Raw genomic sequence first — 24,927 nt, forward strand, 5'->3', positions numbered from 1 at the left:
CCGTCGCGCATGACGGAACCGCTCCGTCACAAGCATCGAAGGGGTTAAGAAGGTTCCTCCCTTTGCTTCCAAGGTCGGCTAAGGAAATGGTCGTTCGTGCTCTCATCCTCTCCCGTCTTGATTATGCCAATGCTCTGTATGTGGGGATTCAGGGATACCTACTTAAAAAACTACAGACTATACAGAATGCCGCTGCCAGACTTCTGTTCAACATCTCTGGAAGATCTAGCGTAAAACAGTATTTATGTGATTTGCATTGGCTGTCTGTGGCTCAGAGTGTGCAATTCAAAGCTCTTACCCTGGCGCACAGAGCGCTGCACGATCTTGGACCTATGTATATCAGGAAGCGATTTACTTTCTATGTCCCGACTAGAGCGTTGCGGTCAGCCACCCATCGACAGATGTTGATCCCACGTTTCCGCAGAACTCGGCTGGGGGGCCAGTCTTTGTCTGTTAAAGTAGCTATGGCATGGAACGCCTTGCCTCAGGAACTACGGAATATTCAGGATCTCAGACTTTTTAAAAAACAATAAAAAACGTTCCTTTTTCCGTAGCTGTGCTTAAGCTCTGTTTTATAGGGTCACTGTTATTTTGCGCGCCAGGACACTCTTGAGTATTTGTGCGCGATATAAGTCCATTATAACATAACATAACAAGGCTACATATATGCTGTCCTGGCCTCTTATAATAGAGCAGTTTTCATGTTAGGCCTGAATGCCTATGCTTACAGTGGAAAAGTAAGACTACATAGCCCAGCATGCAATGTTCTTTTGCATAAAATGCCGGGACTGGACAAAGGTGCACGCCTTTACGTGGGTTTAGTGGCAACCCTAGGCATTTTAACTTTGCTCGTGAACACTGGTATCGGCCTACTGCACCCCAGCTGTCCAGTATCCGATTCTGAATTCCCGGTTCAGGTAAACTTCAGTCCACGCGGGCAGCATAAGGTTTAGTCATTTCTTGGAAGGTTCGCGTGTTGCTCGGTCATATTTCACTATTTCTGAAGGCCTGCTGGCCCTGCTGATTAATGAGCGAGGTGCCCTGGGACCCCAGCATCTGCGAGCAAAGGGCGGGGTGGGGGGAACGACGTTAAAAAGGCCCGCGAGCACTGGAATGAAACGACAGGGCCACAGCTCACAACACAGAACAGCTGTTCGCGTTTAGCGATAAACCTTACCGGAAAACCACCATTATTTATGGGCCAAAACGAGGGATAATTGCTAACATACCGGACCATCAGCACTGCAGGCCCTTGATAATGGTGCGCGCGAGCAGGGTCACGAATCTCTCGGAGCCCTGTACGGGTGCCCCTTGAGGCCACATTCCATGTGCACTTGGGAGGTGGGGGTTACCTGCTGCAAGAGGGCATCTCCGGATGCCGTTATTTCCCGCAAACTTCGTGTTCTGTTTGACAGCGTCGTGGTTAAGAAAGGGCATATGGAAGCCAGAGGGGCTGGAGAAGATAGCGACCAGTGCCTGTCGTTCAGTGAGAGGGGTCCCTAAATGCTCTCGCTGGTTTTTCCAACTAGACGGAATACCAGTCAGATTTTGATTGGAGGCAGGGCCGTTTCTAGGTGTTTTGCCGCCCTAGGCGAGAATTAAAAAATGCCACCCCCTCATTGAGCTCTCATGTGACTCCGGCTGCCCTCTCTCTACCGGGATGTCATATAATGGCCAGAACTGCTGACTATGGAGCTGGGGAAGCAGGCTCGAGTGTCGATGTCGGCTCATCATCCTGTGATTCTGGGCGAATCACTTAATCTCCCAAGCCTATAAACAATGCGTGTTTGTGTTGTAATTAAAAACTACTGAAATTGTGTGATCTTAGGGAAATATTTAATTTCACTAAAACTCTTTTTGCTTCACTATGGCATTATAGGCACTTTTGAATATTTGAGACCAATATACTAACTACTACATTATCTCGGTCACTCAACCTGACTGGTAATGACAATCATTAATTTGTTCATTCTCTTAAAAACTCACTCATTCAGTCACTCGCCAACTGATGCATTCATTCATTCATGCAATCACGGAAGGGGGACCAGGAATTTTGAATATGTTAACCCTTAAATAGCTGTGGAGAGGGCCTCGTCACATCATTGGAAACCCGAGGCCCGCTCCGGCAGGCATACATGAAAAATATATGCCAGCCAATGTTTAAGAATAAAGCAATAGGGCAGTACATAAGCAATATTGAACACTTGAGTTGTGTCGAAGGACCCAAACGTAAGGCTTTTCTACTATATTTAAAGGAAAATCAGTAAGGCATGACAAAATCCAAAGTAAATATAGTTTATGTTGTCTGTACTACTATTAACAGGTTTGCAGCAATAACCTTTTTTTTGTCAGTGGGGTGAGCACGTTCTCCTAGATAGTCAGCTCACAGATGGTCAGGGCTTACTCAGTTACTCAGCCTTTCACCTATAAGGCGCTAATAAAATGAGTAGAACAAGTTGACTCAATATGTTTCCTAATATACAAGTGCTTTGAGATAATTGTTGCAAGCGCTATACAAGCCATAATTGTCCTCCAATCACAAAGAACACTTGGCAGCCATTAATGGAAGGTAAGACGAGGTGTTGTTACAATTAAATATGATTTGGGTGAGCAAGTTACGAAAGGAAGTGGGCTCACTGTGGGTATGCCCTTGCAACCCCCAACCCCCCATTAATGGGTTAAAAACAGAGTGAATGAGTTCTTGGAGAGAGACTGAATTAGTGGTGCCGCATTTTAACCATCCATGTTGGTAGTGACCGCCCCATATAGTGTTCTGGCAGCAGTAGTTGAATTCCGTAAAACTAATTTCCATTTCAGTTTTAGTTTGGAGCAAATTTTCATATAAATCTATCCTTACCTGATATGAAACCGGCCACCAGGATAAAGTCGAGGACTTGGCAATTAGATGTAACCAGAAATGGTCATAATAACAGCATTTTATGTAGTGCTGAAATACCATACATTTTTGTTTCTAAACGGTATTCTTCTTATCAATGGATTAACCTTGGAAGGATGAAAGGCTGAGTAGTCCCTACCGAAGTTTACACCCGTAGTCCGCAGATGGTACACTCACCCCAGCAGCAAACGTGTACTTGTCTGAGCCTCTTGACAGCATCTGGCCATGAAACTATTCATTAAACTATGTAACCTCCAGGAGTAGGCAGCAAAGAGAGTGGGCAATTACCAGAAGTGGTTGGTTACTGTGGGCCATCATGTGTTCTTACGGCTGCTGCGCGCAACCAGCTTTTCACCACTGTTATCGAGTCTGTATAATAAAATCTATGACAACAAGCAGCGTGCCAGATGTCTGATCCCGCTTCACTATGTCCAGCTACATATCATCAGCAACAGCCCCAGGCCTCTCACTGACACTCTCAGCAGAGAGGTCAGGCATTGCATGGGGACGGGGAAAGAATGCACCTCTAAGTGGTCAGGCACTGGCTGTAATGTTGCGCGGGGGGGGGGGGGGATACGTAGACATATTGTGTGTGCTTTTGTTTTGAAATCAGAACAGTATTTAACTTAGACACGCATAAAAAAACACCCTCCCCCACACGACACACACTTCACAGATTCAGTCAGGTGCAACATACCATTTCAAGGCAGCGCACAATGGAACAGACTAGACTTTACACTTAGATACAGATATGTTCAGAGAAGATGTGTTTTTTCTTTTGGGATGTAGTACCCAGCCAAAGAAATGAGGGCGGAGGTGAGGGGTCGCTATTATACCTAATTGTGGAACCGTGGGCAGATCTTTATCTCGCTCTGACACAGTGCCATATTTTAACCAAAATTATGATAACTTTCAAAATTGGCAACCTCTAGTTAATGTTGCAAATGTGCAAACCGAACATTTACACCTATGCAACTGTCTCAAAAACACTTAGCAATTAAAATCGACATTTACCCACCTATCTGTGGGCAGGCACCTTGGGAAGTTGGGGTCAGCACAGGGTGCGAGGTGAGCACGAGCACAGAGGTCCGACTCCGATCGGGTCAAGAGTGCATATTTAGCAGCGCCGGCAGCACGGCCCCCGCCCGCCCGTGGCGCCGAACGTGACGTCACGAAGGCGCGCTGCCCAATGCGCTTTCGAGGTCGAAGGCCGTTCAAGGGGATTCAAATCGAATCCCAAACTCATGTTTTTTGCCGCCCTCCCCTTTTTGCCGCCCTAGGCAGCCGCCTAGTCTTGCCTAATGGTAGAAACGGCCCTGATTGGAGGCCGCAGCTGGTGCACTCCGCCTCTTCCGGGGTGAGAGCAGGTGCACTCCGCCATTATCCGATGGTGACTGGAAGGGCAGGTGCTAGTGCACTTCACCACTACTGGAGTGTAAGGGGAGGGGAAAGAGCTAGTGCACGCCACCATCACCAGAGTGTGACTGGAAGGACAGGCGCTTGCTCCCTTTACTGATACCAGAGTAAGACCTGAGAGGATGGCCCCCACCACTGCCAATGGGATGTGAGATTGGAAGGGCATAAAATGGTGCACTCCACCAAGTCTGTGGTTTGGGCCTATAGGTCTGTTCAAGGCCTTTTAACAACTGGTATATCCCTCAACAGCGGGTCATAAGCCTATAATGTTATTTTAAATATAAATTATAATTACTTTTAATGCAATTAAATGTATTTTTTTTAACAATGTAAACACATTTCAACTAATTTTAAACTATCCACCCCTAAACCCTAAAAACTCCTCTCTATCCTTATACACTACCCAGACTCCTAGTACCCATCCCTGAACCCCAAAATTCCTTATTTCCCTATACACTACCCATCCCTGAACCTTAAAAATCCATCTCTTCCCCTATACACTACCCATCCCTGAACCCTAAAAACCCCTCTCTTCCCCTCTACACTACCCATCACTGTAACCCAAAACTCCTCACTACCCAAAAATACTACTTATCCCTGAACCCTAAAACTCCTCACTCCTTCAAGAATATTCCACTCTTAGAAACCCTAGCAATATTGTTCTGTTTGTGTACGCCATGAGGCAACTGAGCACTACGGATGGTAAGAAGGCCAATATAGTGATGGGAAAATCTCAATTTTTATTCAAGTGCACAATTGAAGATTCTGTGTTTGCCCTGAGGGCATTAGCAGTCTTCTGTGAATTTGAGATAATTTCCTATGGTCCTATTGAGAGATCAAGTAATGATGAAAAAATAACAACAAAAAAGTTCAAATGAGGCTAGGAGGACAAGGAAACGACACTCATGGCCACTGTTAACATTGCCAAAGGAACTGAACATCCTGGAAGAATTGTTCAGGAGATCAGAGTTTTCTCAGATGCTAGCAATTCAAAGAGAATGGAAACAGCATTTTAGTTAATGCAGTAAGAAATCCTTAAAGGTAAAAATCCAACCAGATGAAAGAAAAGGGGAAAGAGGGCTTCAACCACATGCTATAAATGAGACAGTTTTTTTCATCTGGAAACATTTAAAGTGCGCCCTGCAATGAACAAAACTAGTAAGCGATATCAGAAACAACGTCACTTTGGGAGAATATGTAAAGCCTCTCCAAGAGCCAAAGTCAACTGTGTTGCAAACTATGATAATGATTCTAGCCTCAATCCCAATCTGGTTTTGTCTATTCATACAAATAAGACTAAAGGGTTTCTTTTCCAAGTGTGTGGTGCAAGTTTGGTGATAGTGGAGAAATCTTTAGTTATGGAAACAAGGAGAGAACGAGAATTGCTGCTGTGGATGTTTGGGCTGGTGGTAACAATCCCATAAAATTAACTTGTGTGGGGCGGATTTTGAGTTTTCAGAAAGAGCAACCAATGAGATGCCATTGAGAAAGGTGCACCTATCATTGGGTGACCTCGTCAACAAGAGATAGGGATTTTTATGGATCCAAATGCAAATTCTCCGGTGTTTGCAGTTGATGAGAATGTTGATGGTTAACAGAACCTATAGAGTTTTTTTCTCTTGGGTTTCTCTTGTGGTGATACCATTAAAGAACACAGGTGAATACAGATTGTGCGTGGATTTGTGCAGTCTTTAATAATTGAATTTGGATTAATACGCAAAAACTTCCCAAAGCGGTGTCCACATTTGCTGGAGTCACAGTACTCTCCACACTTGATCTCACAAGTGTATATCACCAAGTGGAGTTGGAGGAAGGGTCTAAAAACCTAAGAGCATTAACAGCATTTGTAACACCACATTAAATGTTTCAACTCTGTAGAATGCCTGTTGGCCTGGTATGCGCCACATCAGTCTTTCAGGGCCTAAAGAAGTAACATTTAAAAGGTGTAACTGATGCATTGACCTTTCAGGATGTCCTTTTGGTGTTTTGGAAAGAAGTGTGCAAGCATGATCAGAATTTGTTTCCAGCATCGAGTGAGTTGAAATAAAAGGGTCGACTTTGTAGTTAAGAAAATGCAAATTCAGGTGTGGTGGGGTGGAATACTTATGACATAGGATCACTAAGGAGGGAATTAAACCTAAGCAGAATCATGTCCTTGCTTTTTTTGAAAGAGACAGTTCCTCAAACAAAGGAACAATTGCTAGCATTCCTTGGGCTCAAGGAGCTTAATGCAAAGTGTACTGAGAATTATACCTCCAAAATCGAGCTTTGAAATGTTTACCAAAGTAAAAAGAGCAATGTGTGTGGGGTGTGAAGTAGAAGCAAGTTTTTAAGACGTTGAAGCGTGAGATGGGAATGCTCCTTTTCTGAAGTCATACGAGTTGGATAAAAAGTGTATGGTGGCAGTTGATGCAATCAGGGTTGGATTGGGCTAATAAATCGTCCCAGGCAAGCGAAAAAAAAGTGGTCCACATTTGCATATTGTCTTTCCGCAAAACACTGCTAAAATATATTTAAAAAGGGCGTGGGTAAAAAAAAATTACTGATTAGTTTACACTGGTGAAACACACCTGACAACAAGTGAGGCCACTTCTGCTCAGGCCCCCTGACCCTGCGCAATATGTATATATTAATGGGCCGGCCAGCAAGAGAAAGGGAGTGACACCCCTGCCCCTTGATAAAAGAGAGGTAATGGACACCCATCTGCCTCCAGAAATGCCACTCAGGCACCCACTGGCCCCTGGCGGTATCCGAACAATGCCGAAACCATCCAAATCAGCCCCCAGAATGCTACAAAAAGCAGCCCACAGCTGGAACTGGACACCGGCCCCTTGGGCATTGCCCGAGTGCGCCCATTACCAATCCGAGCCTGGATCCAAACTGTTGTGGTTTAGAGGCCATACGGTTATAGCTGGACGGTAAGAGCGAGTGGGTGGTGTCCTGCGCCTCTCAGACTTTGAGGGAATACGGGTGGACTTATTTCGTAATTGAGCAAGGATTGTTGGCATGCTCACAGGCATCTCAGCACTTTAGGCAATTTTTGTAGGGCACACGATTTATGCTCGGAACAGACCAGAAACCTGTAGTTCACATACTGTCTCCAGTTGACGGAAGGCCTCTGGCGGCTTGTTTGACACATTTAGCTGCTCAGTTACAATCTTATCAATTTGTTGTAGAGCATGTACCTGGCAGGAGCAGCATGCATGCAGACTATATGTAGAGATTGGCACTTAACAATTGCCATGGTTTTGAGGATGATGATGGGGAGTGTGAGGTGGCTTCTATAATTGAAGATCTGCATGTTTGGAAATGTGGTGGGACGTCAGTGAACTTGATATCAAAGGAAGTTTAGAAGTGTCAAACGAGTGAGGATGCGGAGATGTGTTTTGTGTTGGATTACATAGTTAAGAGTTGGCCAGTGGAACACAAGCTCAAGATTGACTTTGACCTTAATCCATTTTTCAAAGACAGGATAAATTAAGGAGGCATGATGGCACGTTGATGAGGGTAGATAAGATTATCCAAGGGTGTGGATCTGAGGGGGAGAATTTTCGCTTTGGGACATAAAGAACATTTAAGCATGTCGCCCACAAAAAGGCATTTTAGGGGTATTATGGATGGCCAGGAATTGACAGGCCGGTGGACAAATGGTTGTATGGATCTAAAGGTCAGGTTGATAGATTTAACAGAGTGGTGTGTGAGGATATACACTTTATGGTGAAAGGGCGATTACCATGGTGGCAAGCTGTTCAAGCTACTTTGCTGATTTATAGAAATTGCCACTGGAATTATGCAGCAGTGGAGTGCCAAATTATGCGACAGGATTGAGTAAATTATGCGGTAAGAAAAGGCAAATTATGTGGCATTATATGGTACATTCTGTTATAGTATTACTTTCTTATTTTGTCTGTCTGGGAATAAATTGCTCCTCTATTTTTACCAGTTTAAGACCCAAATATAACAATAAGCACCAGAAAGGTGACCAGTCCAACTTTGCAAAGAGTCTTCCACTGCGCTGCAACATGTGTTACTGTGTTTATTGTAATCTTAGAACCATTTGAGCTAGAAACATTATTTTTGTTAAAATCTGAAGATTATGCTACAGAAGATGGATTATGTGGCAAATGCGGCACATGTATAATTAGGCAAAACTCGCCGGGGCCGCACAATCGCATATTTCTAGTGGCTCTGCTTGTAAGATCACACCTGATTTTGTAACATCACTTTCCAATTGAGCTACTTAGAGGTGGGATACCAGATTCTAAGTTGATCCCTTAGTCTCCAGTCTCTTCTTCTCCTTTCTCTCTTTCCATTCATTCTATGTCCCTATCCTTTCTCTCATCTCTCTCTCTGTTTGTTGTCTCCACATCCTTTCCCTTTACTTCTTCTCTCTTTCCTTCGCTGCTATCTCTTCCCTCCTCTCTTTCTCTCTATGCTTATGCTCTGCTTTACCTGCTGCAATAAACCCCATGGAGCTGGAGAGGGTGACAGAAGGCCTGCAGAAACCAGTCTCCAATGGCTCTGCCCGCTCAGTCAAATGCCTGGTGACATAAATGGCCAGTCTGGCCCGGGGTACCAGCAAGGATTGCCCTGATTTGCCTGTGGCAGAATTATGTCTGCAGGGCATCCTATAAGTTGATGACTGCACTACATCAACCCAATCAAATCATGTGTAAGTACACCTGTGTACAAAGGAAGTGTCATCATCTTGTCGAAATTATCGATGCAGGTGATTTGAAGGTGGCTGCACAATCACATGTTCAAGGCTACCCATATGTCACTGACTGCAGTGCTTCGAGCCCCTGAACCCAAGAGCACCTGCCCACCCACCACCAACAACTATAGGTGAAGGAGGTCCCCTGAACAGCTTAACCCCTTCCCCGCTCATGACGGAACCACTCCGTCATGAGCCACGGTTGCGCTGTGCTCATGACGGAGTGGTGCCGTCATGCTACGGCCGTTGGCGGCCGCTCCGCCCACGCGACGCTAATACCCCGCCTGTGGGGCGATTAGCGCAGTGGGCGGAGTCGTGACGGAACCACTCCGTCATGAGCACAGCTCAACCGTGGCTCGTGACGGAGCGGTTCCGTCACGAGCACAGCGCCACCGCGCTGCCCCCAAACCCCCCCCCAGCGCCGCGGCGGAATTCCTGCTGCGGCGAAGGGGTTAACTAACAAAAACATATAACACCTTCATATGGGGAAAAAGCCAACACTTTCCAGACACAAGGAGCAGCGCAACCATATGAAGGCGCCTTTCTGCGGGTTTTACTTACTTGTTATACAACTGCAGCGTCTGGGGCATTTATTTTTTAACATTTCAATCTGTATAACTTCATATGTATTATCAGTTCCTTTTATCAGCATATGTCCATATTTAATATGTGATCTATGAAAACATTAAGCTGAAACGAATATATTTCCACAATATTTATAATAAATGCGCAGTCATACTTGGGTGGAATGCTTGAATTACCCTCGGCCACAGGTAATGACTGGGGATGCTCGCCAGTCCATTGTTTTCTCTTAGCTATGCCACTCTAGACCGAGACCAGCCATATGCAAATCAGACTTGGTCATAGATGTGGGCCCATATGTCACTGAGCCATAGGACTCAAGGTTCGCCTCACTGAGGAAGCCCAATATGGCGGAAACTGGTCTGGGGTCACTAGTGTCCCCCCTGGAGGGGATCCGGGAAGGCAGTTAAGGATAGACTGTTCCTATTGGATAGAGCAGGACCAAGTCTGATTTGCGTATGGATGGTCTCTGCCTCCATTCTGTAGTGAGTGGGAGTGTCTACAAAATCTGTACTCCTGCCGTGGCTTGGATTTTGCATTATGTCTGTGCTTCTGTTTTTGTGTTAAAAGTGTGCATGAAATCTGTTTCACTGCTATGCAGAAGAAGCTCAGAAGAAAACTGGTCTCCTGCCTTGTAGGTGAATTTTGAATGATACCTCTCTTCCAGGTCCGGAGTTGGAAGTGTACTCAAATATGTCCTCCTGCTTTGGGGAGTGTGTGGATGAAACCCGCCCTCTTGTTGTACAGACGGAAGTGTGCATGAATCCTACCCTCTTACAGCACAAGAGAAAGAATGCATGACGTCAGTCACCTGCCATGGAAGCGGATTGCGTGAGTTTCAAGTTATCATGGAAAGTGACCTTAATTCTCATCACCTGTACCAGGGGTGGTGTGCAAATTTGGGGCAATATACATTAATTTTAAGCTTCTGCCTTGAACCATCGTGCACGTAATACCTAAGGGCAGATGTATTGGGTTTGCCAATGCCTGTTTACACAGCAATTACAGAAAGAATAAAACAATCCAGAAAAAGAAAGAAACGAACAAACAAAGAAACAAATAAAGAGAAAAGAGAGAGGAGGGAGAGAAAAGGAGAGAGAGAGAAAGAGAGAGAGGGAGACAGAGGCACCCCCCCAGCAGAGCCATACTGCCTGACATTCTAAACTTTCAAAGAACTGATCTGACATCTGAGAGTAGGTGTGGTGACACACAGCCTGTAGCTGTGATAAAGGTGGAAGTGTGGAGGGTTACATCAACAGTGGTCTCAGAGCTGAGTGATGGGACAACCTAATGTCCTCTCACAAACATCATGGGCATTGTGATACTCTGCCGAAATGTATACTGTATCACGCGCATTGTAATACTGCATCACATTCATTGTAATGCTGTATCACATGCATTGTAATACTGTATCAAACGTATTGTAATACTGTATCATGCGCATTGTAATACTGTATCACACGCATTAAAATACTGTATCACACGCATTGTAATACTGTATCACATGCATTGTAAAACTATATCACATGCATTGTAACACTGTATCACATGCATTGTAATACTGTATCATATGCATTGTAATACTGTATCACATGCATTGTAATACTGTATCACATGCATTGCAAGACTGTTTCACATGCCTTGTAAAACTGTATCACCTGCACTGTAAAACTGTATCATATGCATTGTAAAACAGTATTGCATGCATTGTAACACTGTATCATATGCATTGTAGTACTGTATCACATGCCTTGTAACACTGTACCACATGTATTGCAATACAGTATCAAATACATTGTAATACTGTTTCATATGGATCGTAAAACTGTTCAGCAATGTAATACTCTGAAACATGCATTGAAATACTGTATCGTATGCATTATAAACAGGGCAACAGGAATTATGCGGCAGGGGAGGGTCAAATTAGGCAGCAGGGTGGAGAAAGTTATGCAGCATGAAAAGGTGAATTAAGCTGCATTATGAGGCACAATATGTGATATTATTTCATTGTCATGTCATTTTTAGGTCTCGGCTGTCGAAAGCAGCGCGCTTGCGCTGCTCTCGGCATCCGAGAGCTTCTTGAAATCAATTCAGATTCCGAAGCTCTCAGAGGCGGAGTGGAAGCCCCACCATCTTTCTCATTCGCTGGCGTCATCCTGCATGCAAAACGCAGGCTCACCATTGAAAAGGAGGCTTCTTAGTCCCTCCTTGTTGCCGCCTTGTCTCCTTTTAGCCCCGCCCACCAGGATTGGATCTCTTACTAGCGGCTTCACACACTCGCCTTAATTAGCTGGGACACACTATGTTTTCCACACAACGCCGCCAGCTTGTTGGTGAAGGGCAGTTAAACCGATCATCCCGAGTAATATGATCCATGTCCCGTAAAACCAGGAGTGGCTGCTGACCCGAGGGCATGCTTTCTCTTACTTGTTAATCTTTACATATGTAGGTATGTAGGTAGACGCCTCCTGCTGCTGTCTATTGCACACGTGCACGGGATCGTCTCTGTCCTTTGTCTGTGCCGCCCCTCCCATATCTCCGCTTGTGCTTCCCCTGAGCATGCTGCGCGTCCCTGTTCTGCCACTTAGCGCGCCCCCACCTTCTCCTGCTCATTGGGTTTTGGCCGTAGTGGTTCCGCTTCCCCCCCTTTGGCTCCGCCATTGCAGCAACCGTCCCGTGTGTGCACGAGAAAGCGAATAGGCAACGGAAGGCTCAACCTATGACTAGGAAGAGACCCCGGGAGAGAGTCAAACAACTTCACCAGCTGGGAGAGAATTGTTGGTAGGATCCGGTAGCGAGGCTAATGAGTGTAAACTCATCCGTATTATTACCCTCATCTCTTTGAATCTCCCCCAAAATATCAGTACCGGAACACCCAGATTGCTATGTGACCAACGCAAATTCCAAAACTTTGCTGCACTATTTCTCATTGACAGCTCTAACTATTGCAGCCTGTCCCGTCATCATCAAGATTCTTAAATCATCTACCCTCACATACTTCCTCTGCTAAGTTCTTAGTTACCTGATTTCACCAGTCTCTCGCCTGTGTTTCTGCTTGAATATACTCCGTTGCTTCCGGTTTCCTTTACCTTGCATACGTTGTTTGAAGCGGTGCTGTTTGGAATGTGAAGTGTGCAGAAGGGGGTGGGGTTTTTGCAGAAATGTTACCAAGGTATTCAAGGTGTTTTTCTAGTTTTAGTCAATGTCCTGACAGTCCAGCACAGGATATAGTTGGAAAACTATATTGCAGAGACTCATTATTTAGTGACAGTGTCCCCAGTGACCGAGAATGCAGTGACGTATTTGCGGACGCGCTCCCTTCTCCCAGAGCTTTCCCAAAATGCTACCATCTGCAAATACTGTTAGAGACATTCCCTTCTCCAAGCCTGGTCCCAATTCTATGCTCCTAAAGAGCGGTGCTCTGTAGGCCCCCACAGAAGCCGACGTTTCTCCAGTAAGGGGAGTCCGTATGGTGTAATTCTACGCACCCACTCCATGACAAAGAAATATATATATAGTTTGTGTCATTCGCATAAGGATCGCTACCACAAATGCTTTCTAATTTGCTCTTTGTGTTGTAAGGGCTTGGCTATGTACCCTTTCCTTGACATGTTTGCCTTTGTTGAAATGCTGTTAACGTAAATCATTGTTAATCTTAGAATTTGAGATCCTGAGAAGTTGCGGCGAACACTGCGGTAACAACCCGTTTGTTCTATTCTAACGAGTCCGCTCTGCATTTCATGCTTCTGAGGTTGACTAAAAGAGGACGCTTGATTTGCAGGAATCACTGCACATGTTTGGAGCAGTGTCTAATTCACTGACCTTGAAACCCGATGATTTGAACTTTAATCCCTGCGTCAGCACTTGACCAAAGCGTCTTCTGATTCTTGCAATATTGCCATATCTCCTTGTAAATACATATGAAGCAATTGTGTACATAGATAAAAATATGGGGAATGGTGTAAAATATCCCGATCACTCGACCATCGACCACATACTGGTAGTATCTGTAAAAAAAAAAAATCAAACAGACGCACACACACTTTAAAGTTTGCACAGAGTGGACTGATGCACTTTCTGGTGCACATCCGATCTCTCCCCCTCGGCCATTCATCCTTCGGATTGGGATGTATTGAGCATCAGAAAGCCAGCCGGTATTGGCATAAAGAGATGTTTCACTTTGTAGAGCGCAGTATCCAACACTCAGTGGAGTGGGTGGGCTGTTCCTAGTCACCAGGGTGTCATCTGGTTTGCACAAAATCACACCTCACGCTGGTTTCTGTAATCTCTTTTCAATTCAACACCGAAACCTTAATGTTTAATTTACAAGACCTCATTTTGTAGATCTTGTTTTGTGACAAGACTTCACTGTAAAGTATTGCTCCTTGGCAATAGGTCAACATAATATCAATTGCCCAAAAATAAATAAATAATAATAGGAACTATTCAATCAATCAATCAATCATTTGTAAAGCGCACTACATACCCGCGAGGGTCTCAAGGCGCTGGGCGCTACTGAACAGCCAGGTCTTGAGTATCCTCCTGAAGGTCAGCAGGTCTTGGGTCTGTCGTAGGCTCAGTGTGAGGGTGTTCCATGTCTTGGCGGCGAGATGGGAGAAGGATCTCCCGCCGGTGGTTGTTCTTCGGATGCGCGGGAAGGTGGTGAGTGAGAGATCGGCGGAGCGTAGCTGGCGGTTAGGGATGTAGAAGGAGAGCCGTCTGTTGAGGTGGGCTGGGCCGGTCTTGTGGAGTGCTTTGTGTGCGTGGATGAGGAGCTTGAAGGATATCCTCTTGTTGACGGGGAGCCAGTGCAGGTTTCTCAAGTGGGGGGTGATGTGGCTGTGTCATGGTACGTCGAGGATCAGTCGTGCCGAGGTGTTTTGGATGCATTGTAGTCGTTTGATGAGCTACGTCGGGGCTCCCGCGTAGAGGGCGTTTCCGTAGTCGAGTCTGCTGCTGACCAGGGCCTGGGTGACTGTCTTTCTTGTATCTGTTGGGATCCATCTGTAGATCTTGCGGAGCATGCAGAGGGTGTTGAAGCAGGAGGAGGAGACGGCGTTGACTTGCTTGGTCATTGAGAGCGTTGAGTCGAGCATGATTCCCAGGTTGCGGGCGTGGTCGGTGGGTGTCGGGGCTGCCCCAGTGCCGTCGGCCACCAGGAGTCGTCCCAGGCTGTAGGTTTGGAGCCGAGGATGAGGACCTCCGTCTTGTCCGAGTTCAGCTTCACATGGCTGATCTTCATCCAGTCGGCGACGGCCTTCATTCCTTCGTGGAGGTTGGCTTTGGTGGTGATGGGGTCCTTGGTGAGGGAGAGGATCAGTTGAGTGTCGTCGGGGTAGGAGATTATGTTGAGGTCGTGCTGTCGGGCGATGTGTGCGAGCAGGGCCATGTAAATGTTGAACAGTGTCGGGCTGAGGAAGGATCCCTGGGGTACGCCGCAGATGATCTCGGAGGCTTTGGAACGGAATCGGGGGTTCTGCCGGAGAGGAAGGAGGTGGTCCATTCCAGAGCCTTGTCTCGGATCCCTGCGGCGTGGAGGCATGCGCGTAGTGTGCGGTGGCAGACGGTGTCGAAAGCGGCGGAGAAGTTTAGGAGGATGAGTGCTGCGGTCTCACCGTTGTCCAGCAGGGTCCTGATGTCGTCGGTGGCGGCGATGGGGGCAATCTTAGTGCTGTGGTTGCTGCGGAACCCTGACTGGGAAGGGTCCAGGATTCTGTTTTCTTTGAGGTATCGGGTTAGCTGTCTGTTGACGATTTTCTCGATGACCTTGGCCGGGAAGGGGAGCAGAGAGATGGACCGGAAGTTCTTGAGGTCTCTTGGGTCTGCCTTAGGTTTTTTGAGTAGGGCGTTTATCTCGGTGTGTTTCCAGCTCTCTAGGAAGGTCGTGGTCTTGAGGGAGAGGTTGATGATGTTGCGTAGGTGGGGTGCGATGGAGCTGCTTGCTTTGTTTAAGACGCGGTGTGGGATTGGGTCTGACGGAGACCCGGAGTGGATTGTGCTCATGGTCTTGATGGTGTCATCGACGCTCACGCTGGCCCAGGCTAGCAGGGGGTCGTGGTCGATGGTGTGCGGAGGGTCTGTTGTGTTGCTGTCTGTTGGGGCTGTCTGGGTGTTGAAGCTGCCGTGGATGTCTGCTATCTTGTGGTGGAAGAAGGTGGCGAGGGAGTCGCAAAGGACTTGCGATGGCGGGATGTCGTTGGTGTTGGAGCTGGGGTTGGAGAGTTCCTTCATGATGTTGAAGAGCTCCTTGCTATTGTGTGCGTTGTTGTCGAGGTGGTCTTTGAAGGAGGTCCTCTTGGCCGCCCTGATGAGGTGGTGGTGGTTGCGGATGGCGTCCTTGTGTGCTCCGTGGCTGTCCGGAGTTTGTTCACTGTGCCATTCCTTCTCTAGTTTCCGGTAGGCTTGCTTGGAGGCAAGGAGTTCTGGTGTGAACCAGCTGGCCCTCTTGCTGGTGTTTCTGTGGGGGGGTTTCTTCAGCGGGCGAGGGTGTTGGCGCAGTCCTCAATCCAGCGTCTGAGGCTGTGGGCAGCGTCGTCGCTGTTGGAGGGTTCGGTGGGTGGGCTGAGAGCGAGGTTTGCATGTAGTTGGTCTTCGGTGATTTTGCTCCAGCAGCGGCGGGGGATCTGTTGGGTGCGGTGGTGTGTGGTGGGTTTCTGGAAGGCGAAGTGGATGCAGCGGTGGTCGGTCCAGAGGAGTTCGGTGGTGTGGCAGACGGAGACGTGCGGGCTTGAGGAGAAGACGGGGTCGAGCGTGTGGCCGGCGGAGTGGGTGGGCATTGTGACGAGTTGCTTCAGTCCGAGGTTGGCGAGGCTATCGATCAGGGTTGTGGAGTTGTTGTCGTTGTTGTTCTCAAGGTGAAAGTTCAGGTGTCCGAGGAGGATGTAGTCAGTGGAGGTCAGGGCGTGTGTGCTGATGAAGTCGGCAATGGAGTCGCTGAACTGGGGACGGGGTCCGGGGGGTCGGTAGACGAGGGTGCCTCTGAGGGTGGAGTTAGGGTCTGTGTGGATCTGGAAGTGCATGTGTTCAGCGGTGCTGAGCACGTTGTCGGTGCTAGTTGAGACCCTGATGCTGTTCTTGTGGACGATGGCGAACTATTCATGTCATGTTACTTGTCTCCAAGCCCATTGCCATCTGTTTCACTAAAATACATGCTCATATCATAGCGAGGTTGGCGTCCCAGGGTGGGATGAGATGTAATCAGTGGCTACATCTTTGACGAACCAGCACACCACATTGTATGATCCTGTCCAAATCTCTTCACCTCAGTCTCCTGATCTGCAAACAAGGGGTGCGTCATGGCCAGTAGTGAGAGGTGTGTTAAAATCGACCATTTGCATTTGCTGAGTATGTTTTCCATACAGAAGAAACATGTCACCAATTATTAATGTGAATCGGTGTTAGTCGGAAAAGGTTAGCAAGGGTGTATACAAATGTTTCAGGTGTGTTAGTTCTTTAATAATTTTATCCTGAGTCTTGGCAAGGACTAGGTTCCACGTGATCACTTTATTAGGTTACCTGCTGCATTTATTTAACAGATTCTAAACGGAGAATCAGTGCGAGCTTCCAAGAACGCGTTTTAATAATACCCAAGTTCATGATGCTTCCTTCTCCAACATATGAAGCATGAATGGATGGGTGGAGACAGCTGGAATCCCGACCTCCAGCCTCCAGGTTGAACATAGAGCTCACTGATGGGTGCATCAATCCACCAAGCTAAACCACCGGCTTTTCTGGGTATGTTCTACTAATGAATGCATTATGGACTTACTTCAAGTGTCCTTTAACCCCTTCAGCGCGGCGCGGATTTCCGCGCCACGCTGAAGGTTCTGAGCGCGGGCGGGGCCATGACGGAACGGTTCCGTCATAAGCACAGCCCAACCGACGTGCATGACGGAACAGTTCCGTCATGCGCGTCGAAGGGGTTAAGAGTGTTATCAGAGGTGGGATCGCAATGGTAAAAAAAAAACAGAGGCTACCCCAGGTAATTTTAACTGCGACCTCTGAGTGACCTCTGAAAGCTTTACTCAAGGGTCTAATTGAATCTCTGAAAGAAAGTCAAGGGCATGTTACTTGTGCCACTTGGCTGACCTCATCCTTGTTCATTTTCTACTTGGCCCATTTAGAGGGAGAACCAGTGTGAGCAGTGCTGTGGAAAGCGACCCTACTGCCAGGCTCTGTGAGAACCAAGTCTCCCTTATGAGGTTCTCTAAAAATGTTATTCCTCTGTTCATTTTTTCATTCAAATTGAAGGTACACAAACTGCAAAAAAGCTAAAAATCTTGAGACTAGTACTGTTGTACAGGCCAAACTCCAGCGGCACGCTCAAGGAGACAATGATGTCAATAAAAGGCTCAAAAATCAATTTTAGTTGAATTATGGATTTTTTTTAGAGATTCTTTGGCCATGTATACGTTTTGAAATCCCTAGTTACCCGTTAGCACAATATGCTACGAACTGATGGAATGGTGTGGGTTTGGTGGGGCTTACTATAAACAGATGCCAACTGCAACGGTATGGTGACAGAAAGCACTTTAAATGGTTTACTCCTAATATTTTCATGAGGTTTTCATTTCTTGTGTTGTTGCACTGAACAGATCACAATGGACTATGATGTGTAACAGTCTTTATTGCATGTGGAGCTTCAGATTTGCCTAATATTAGTCTATTTATATTAATTTGTTGTTAAATGTCATTCTGTTGAAGTGGATGTGGTCCAAAGGCTGGTTTGCAGGCTCTGGGCTGGTAGAAGTCAGTTCTAACCTCTGATTCCCCTTCACCAGACCGGTGCGATGATGATCTTTGGCAAGCTAGCCAATCTCGCTGTTCCCCACCAACTCCGTCAAAGCTTGTAGTGCTTAGAAATAGGCCTCATGTATGAAATTAATCTATTACACTCATTTGATGTTTCAACTGAAAGTGCCTGGATGTGGCACTTTTTCCGTAGAATTGCCTTGATCAGACCTGTGTGATCTTTGGCAAGCTAGCCAATCTCGCTGTTCCCCACCAACTCCGTCTAAGCTTGTAGTGCTTATAAATAGGCCTCATGTATGAAATTAATCTATTACACTCATTTGATGTTTCAACTGAAAGTGCCTGGATGTGGCACTTTTTCCGTAGAATTGCCTTGATCAGACCTGTGTGATCTTTGGCAAGCTAGCCAATCTCGCTGTTCCCCACCAACTCCGTCAAAGCTTGTAGTGCTTAGAAATAGGCCTCATGTATGAAATTAATCTATTACACTCATTTGATGTTTCAACTGAAAGTGCCTGGATGTGGCACTTTTTCCGTAGAATTGCCTTGATCAGACCTGTGTGATCTTTGGCAAGCTAGCCAATCTCGCTTTTCCCCACCAACTCTGTCAAAGCTTGTAGTGCTTAGAAATAGGCCAGACTTCAGTATGAAAGTAATCTATTAAACTCATCTAATCTTTTAGTTGAAAGTGCCTAGAAGTGGCTCTTTTTCCGTAGAATTGCCCTCTACGAGCCTCTTTCCGGACTGGCTTCGCGTCTAGGTGCCGGATTCCTGTCCTTATCTAAACTGAACATCATATTCATTTTGGTAGTTTAGATTTCCTCCTTATTTCGAGCACAGCCAATGAGTATTTACAATAAACGAGGACTCTTGGTTCATAAGAAGCTTCCTTAACCAGTTCATGGAGATGCTGTTGTGACGCTCCCTTGGGCTGCAAGCCTGATGGCTCACTCTATAGCTATAACTTGACCACTCCAAAAATAATAACAAACTGCTGCTTTTGGCTACAGCGAAGCTCTGGAAACCACTCACCTTTGATGTGCAAGAACATGTCTGGCTTTTTTTAAAGAGAAAACTTGGATTGCTTTAGTGTCTTGCTGGAATGTGCACTAGATTCTTCTTTCTGCTGTTCTGACAGCCCAGTCAAAGGTGTCTATATATAGCATGGGACCCCTTTGCAGTCCATGGCAGAGCACCTTCATCATAGCAAAACGGAAACATGCTGACATTTGACAAATCAATTGCAAGTATGTGATGGCGAGTCAGCTCAGAGGGTTAATGTGCCAGCACAAAGAATGATATCACAGAAGACCTATTCAGTCATCCACCAGTCAGAGTTAGATAAGAGGATCAGAACGGCATCGAGCAACTGGCCCACTGTTTACAGTATAGAACAAGCATTGAAAATGCAATAGGTCTCGCCTTTGATTAAATTAAAGCCATTTGCTTTGCTAATGGTATTGTATAGCAAAGCAAGTGGCTTTACCTTAATAAAAGGCGAGACCTATTACATTTTCAATGCTTGTTAAACTGCTTAACACTGTCTGGGCATTGGTTGCACTCCATTAGTACCAGTTTAACACCCAAATATAGCAATAAGCTACAACAAGGTGATCAGTCATTCTTTGCAAAAGACTTTCCACTGAACGGCAACACGTACCACTGCATTTTTAGTAACTTTTGAACCATTTGAGCTAGAAACAATTTTTTCTTGTTAAAATCTGCAGATAACACTATTCCATAGACATTGTGAATGTTGAGGCGAGAGGCTGTCTACTCGCAGTAGCAGGAAGAGGGTCATTCTATGGTCACCATGACCCATTCCGAACAGACGTGGGCCTTAGCCAGTTCTAAATGTGTAAAAGAATGACTGCCAGTGCCCAAAGCTCTGCTTGGAAGCCTGCCGCCGGCGCTATTGGATGCCAGCTTGCAGCATACCAAGGGCGCGTTGTCCTGACCTCACCCTAGCTTGCTTCAATCCACTCTCGGACACTCCCCGTGCCTTTATCTCACTCCAGTGAGGCCCTGCTTCATCTTCTTGCTCTTCCTCCTTTCACCTTTGTGTGTTTTTAGGTTTCGCTTCTAGACGGCGTGCATGCCTTGTCTCGAAACAAGACATGCTGTATCTACATTCTGGGTTACAGCCCACCCAGTGGCTTCCCATTTGCTGACATCATCGTCACTCCATTTTGCCTTCCCCCTATTTGTCACGGGCCTGCATACGTCATGCCTCTTCCGTGTTTAGCCCTGCCTGAGCAATCTGCCCAACTAGTGTCAGACATACACAGCGGACATTGTGGGGCATTGTTTTGGGACTACTTTTTTTGTTTTTCATAGTTCTTCTGCCAGTTAAGCTGTTTTATTTTCTTAAAAAGGCATGTGTTGACTGCCTCATTTCACCATGCATCCTCCCAAATGGAATGTGTTGGTAACTCCGTCCCGTCCTGAACCTCCGACTGCAAGGGCTCGGATCAAGGTTGTGCAGTACACTAAGTATCTCTCTTAATTTAAAATGCAGTTTTGTACAGCGCAAACACCACCTGAATGCATTAGAGCGCTTTACGTGAGCGCCAGTCACTTCTTTCAACGACACGTTCCTTTTTGGAGGAACAGGGAGATTAGGTGATTAGCCCAAGATCACAGGATGATGTGCTGATGCCGAAACTCAAACCCGGTTTCTCAGCACCTTAGTCGGCAGCTCTGGCCATTACTCCGCCCTTTCTGAACCTGCGACTGCAAATGCTCGGGTCAAGGTACTGCAGCTCTATTTAATAAAAAAGAACATTAAATGCTGTTTTATATAGCGCCAACACCGCCTGAATGAAATAGAGTGCTTTACGTGAGCGCCAGTTACTTTACACAAGGACACGTTCCTTTTTATTGGAACAGAGAGATTAAAGGATTTGCCCAAGATCACAGGATGTTGTGCTGGCGCCAAAACTCGAACCCTGTTTCTCAGTACCATAGTCGGCAACTCTGGCCGTAACTCTGCCCATCCTAAACCCCCGACTGCAAGGGCTCGGGTCAAGGCACTGCAGTACACTAAGTATCACTCGGTCATTTTAGTTTTAATTGTTTTAATTGTCTTTTGGTGCATTTAAGCACTAGAAAAAAGAAACTTTAGACCAGTGTTTCCTTCCTAACATAAACCCAACTTACCCTCCTCAACTCAACCCTCCTCCCTCCTCCCTCCTCCCTCATACCCTGACTGCATTTCTATTCTCCTCCGCCTGCCTTTTACTGTCCAGTGGTCTGCAGTGCCAGGATATTGTGACGGGTATTACCAGAAAGCTGACATTATATTCTGTGTTCCTCATAACACAATCCCTATTTTGCATTTTTGTTCTCATCTGTTGAGTATACATGGTTGATTGTTGGATTTGTTGCATATTCCGTTACACCGCTTAGGTTTTTTTCTTCCATATATTGCATACAGAGCTTAATTTGCAATAAAATATGTGCCAGCGCCTCGTCTGCAGGCCACTGCAGCTTTAACCACCCATTGCCCCTGCCACCGCTGCCAATGACCATACCTACCCATAGCACACCTACAAGTGTGATGATTCTTACGACTCCAGGCCCCCAATAGCTATGCTTGGGCGGTAGGAATTAATCACTCTTAATGTATATTGCGTTAATAAACAGCAGTTGTTCTAATCATCTCAAAATTACACTGAGCGCCACCATGTGGCAGACTGTCATAGGTACTAGGGTTCACAATTATGTGCCGAGCACCAGAAACCACCGGCTCAAATTAAGCACTGAATGCACATGTAACTTGTGGCTCATCTAGTCAGCTCTGATTGCAGCATTTGTATGTCCCGGCTATCTATGTACATTCTAGGCTGCCTTTAGAAACTTGCACACGCATGGAAAATGTGATGAGAAATGCATCAGACAGCAGAACATTTTTTTTTATCTGCTAGCGCTTGTATCGTTAATATTTTCATCTATGGGATGATGTAGGCTTGAACAGTTGCACCATCAGTGAGGCATCACCGACACTGGTCATGTTTCGAGACAACAATTTGGAGTGAAATTCAGATTGATATTGAACGCACTGTACGGTAATTCCCCTTTTTAGGCCTCAGCTAGACAGACAAGACATGTTGTGTTCAATCTGTGGGCTTCAGCCGACCCATAGGCTTTACATTTGCTTGCTACATCGTCGCTCTAATAGGACACATAATAGGACACATAATACCATTCCACTTAATTCCAGTCCACTCAATAGCACATAATTACGATCCAAAAATTTCAACTGCACACCATGGCGCATAATTCCACTACACATAACTCCACTCAACACCACACAATCCCACAACAAACCATCCCAATCCAACCCACATAATTCCACTATGCACCACATACATCCACTTCATAACACATCACTAAAAGACATTGTCATTAACAACACCAATAGCTCTTAGATTGCCGAGACCTATTGGCTTTGACAATGCTTGTTCTTTATCTTGCTCTTGGTGAACGTTCAAAGAGGAAAAATAAGTGCTGTGTGGGTCCCCAAAAATGAGTACAGGTGGCCCCAACCGGCAACCACCGGCTCAATTTGAGCACCTCTGGCCTTACCTGGAAGTGCTCGCCCAGCTCGTAGACTTCGCCCCGGTACTCGCAGCCGATCTTCTCGCAGCGGGGGCAGCAGTCAGAGGGGTAGTGGCTGACGTGCATGCAGGCCGGGGGCAGGGCGGTGCACTCTGTGCGTGCACAGGCTGCCCCCTCGACGGTGCACTCGCACTGGGTGCAGTGGTCTGAGTCCAGGAAGTACCACTCGCCCACGTAGTAGATGCTGCCGTTGGCCTCACAGGTGTTCACCTGGGCGACCAGCGAGAGGCCGTGCAGGCCTCTGGTCAGTAGACTCAGCAGAGCGGCCAGCACCCAGACGTCCCGCGCTGAGGAGCTCATGTTGGGCCTGAAATACAAAGGGCAAAGAAACATTGTCTGCTAAGTGATGCGTGTTACACATGTAAAGGATGTGAACAACTGGGCTTTTAAGGAACACCCTGTACTTGTATTTCTGACATGCCAGTTAAAGTAAATGGCCCCCAATAAAACGTCTCGGGAGAACTTTCTGCAGTTCTCCAGATTACTACCGCTAGCCAGTGGCTAGCAGTAGCGCCCGGTGCAACAATCAAGTTTGTGTCTCCCACCCAAACCCCCCCACATGACCTCCTCCCAGGATTCCCTGACTACCACTGGCAAAAGTGCCCCTTATCTCTCCATAGCCCCTCTGTTGCATACATCCCATTTGTTTTAAAGCACTGGGAAAGGCTGACTTTACTACTAAGAATGTGTATCGACCCAAACCAACACTTTTTAGCAACATTAGGAATAGATAATGAAAGACTGGGGGGGCAGAGGGGGGGGGGGGGACAGAACTTCCTAACTATTTTATGCAGTTTGCATGCAGCTTTTTGATGACAGTTGGTAACAGTCACAGTTCTATATTTCGGATGTACCTTGTGTACTGTGGTAACACAAGGATCTCTGTGACAAAAGCAGTAATCCACTCAGCTAGCCACACAAAGTACACGTCTGTGATCTGCACGGTTCGTGTTCAACTTCTTTGCAGCAGGCATATTAACCCTCTGTGCTACTTTATGCCATTGGACAAAACTCCCATCTCTCTTTCTAACAGGAACATTAATCACAACAGTTTTCTTGACAGTTTTATAGCTGCCTGGAAGCTGGATGTACAAGGAACACTGCAGAAGGTGTTCATAAATTGTGAGTTATTGTCTAGCACATGTATGTGAGTGGGAAAGGTGTGATCCCTTATGAATATGTATATAATAGGAAATGGCATATAGGAATGTATGGAATGCATGTGCGTATATAGACATATGGATATAGTAATCCTGAAACGCAGGCCAGGTCCTACAGTAAGGTTTTATGCAGTGGAATGGGCAAATCCTTGAAAATGCATGGGAGTGAAGGGTATTTCCTGATATATGTGGAACATTTGTTTTTAACAGGGGTCCAAAGTAAATGTATGTACAGGATGGACGATTGTAACGCCAAGAACGGTTGTCTCACATAAATATGTACATGAAATCACCAAGCCCTAAAACATGTATGCATAAAATATATGATCAAATGTAATCACATGTATTGAACTACCAGCCCATGTGTGCCTCTTGGTATAATCGCTGGTCCCCCGCCCGCTTACATTGGAATGGGTAACCCCAGATATGTTTTGAAGGGTCTGTCACAATATTGGTACGTGTGGAATGGGCGGGCTTACACATTCAAATGATCTATCCATGATACATGCGTACATGGAACAGCCAATCAGTAATAAATGTCATATGGAAAGGGCAATCCCATATGTATGACTGGAATGGGGTAAGGTCGGTCCATACTGAAAGTACGTAGGGCCTGGTATGTAGGTACACGTGCATGAAATTGCTGATCGATAATGCATGTATTGATGGAATGGGCAGTTTCAAATATGTGTCAAATGGTCGACCATAATGAATGTATATGTAGAATCTGTAATCCTACATATTACAGACACGCAGTGGGCCCTTATCTGTCGGTGCTTTGAAGTAAC

The 24,927-nt window shown here is 46.2% G+C and overlaps 1 protein-coding gene across 2 annotated transcripts in view; it reads right to left on the reverse strand.

Moving 5' to 3' along the window:
• Positions 1 to 24,927, reverse strand: part of LOC146835112 (von Willebrand factor C domain-containing protein 2-like) — a 90,550-nt gene that overhangs the window by 62,445 nt on the left and 3,178 nt on the right. For both annotated transcript variants that reach the window (XM_085602771.1, XM_085602770.1), the window contains exon 2: positions 22,947 to 23,286. In XM_085602771.1, the coding sequence (XP_085458897.1) occupies positions 22,947 to 23,279 (333 nt within the window). In that variant the 5' untranslated portion in view covers positions 23,280 to 23,286. The remainder of the gene's footprint in view (positions 1 to 22,946; positions 23,287 to 24,927) is intronic.

The sequence above is a fragment of the Triturus cristatus genome, chromosome 4_2 (assembly GCF_964204655.1).
Source record: "Triturus cristatus chromosome 4_2, aTriCri1.1, whole genome shotgun sequence".
Classification (NCBI taxonomy): domain Eukaryota; kingdom Metazoa; phylum Chordata; class Amphibia; order Caudata; family Salamandridae; genus Triturus; species Triturus cristatus.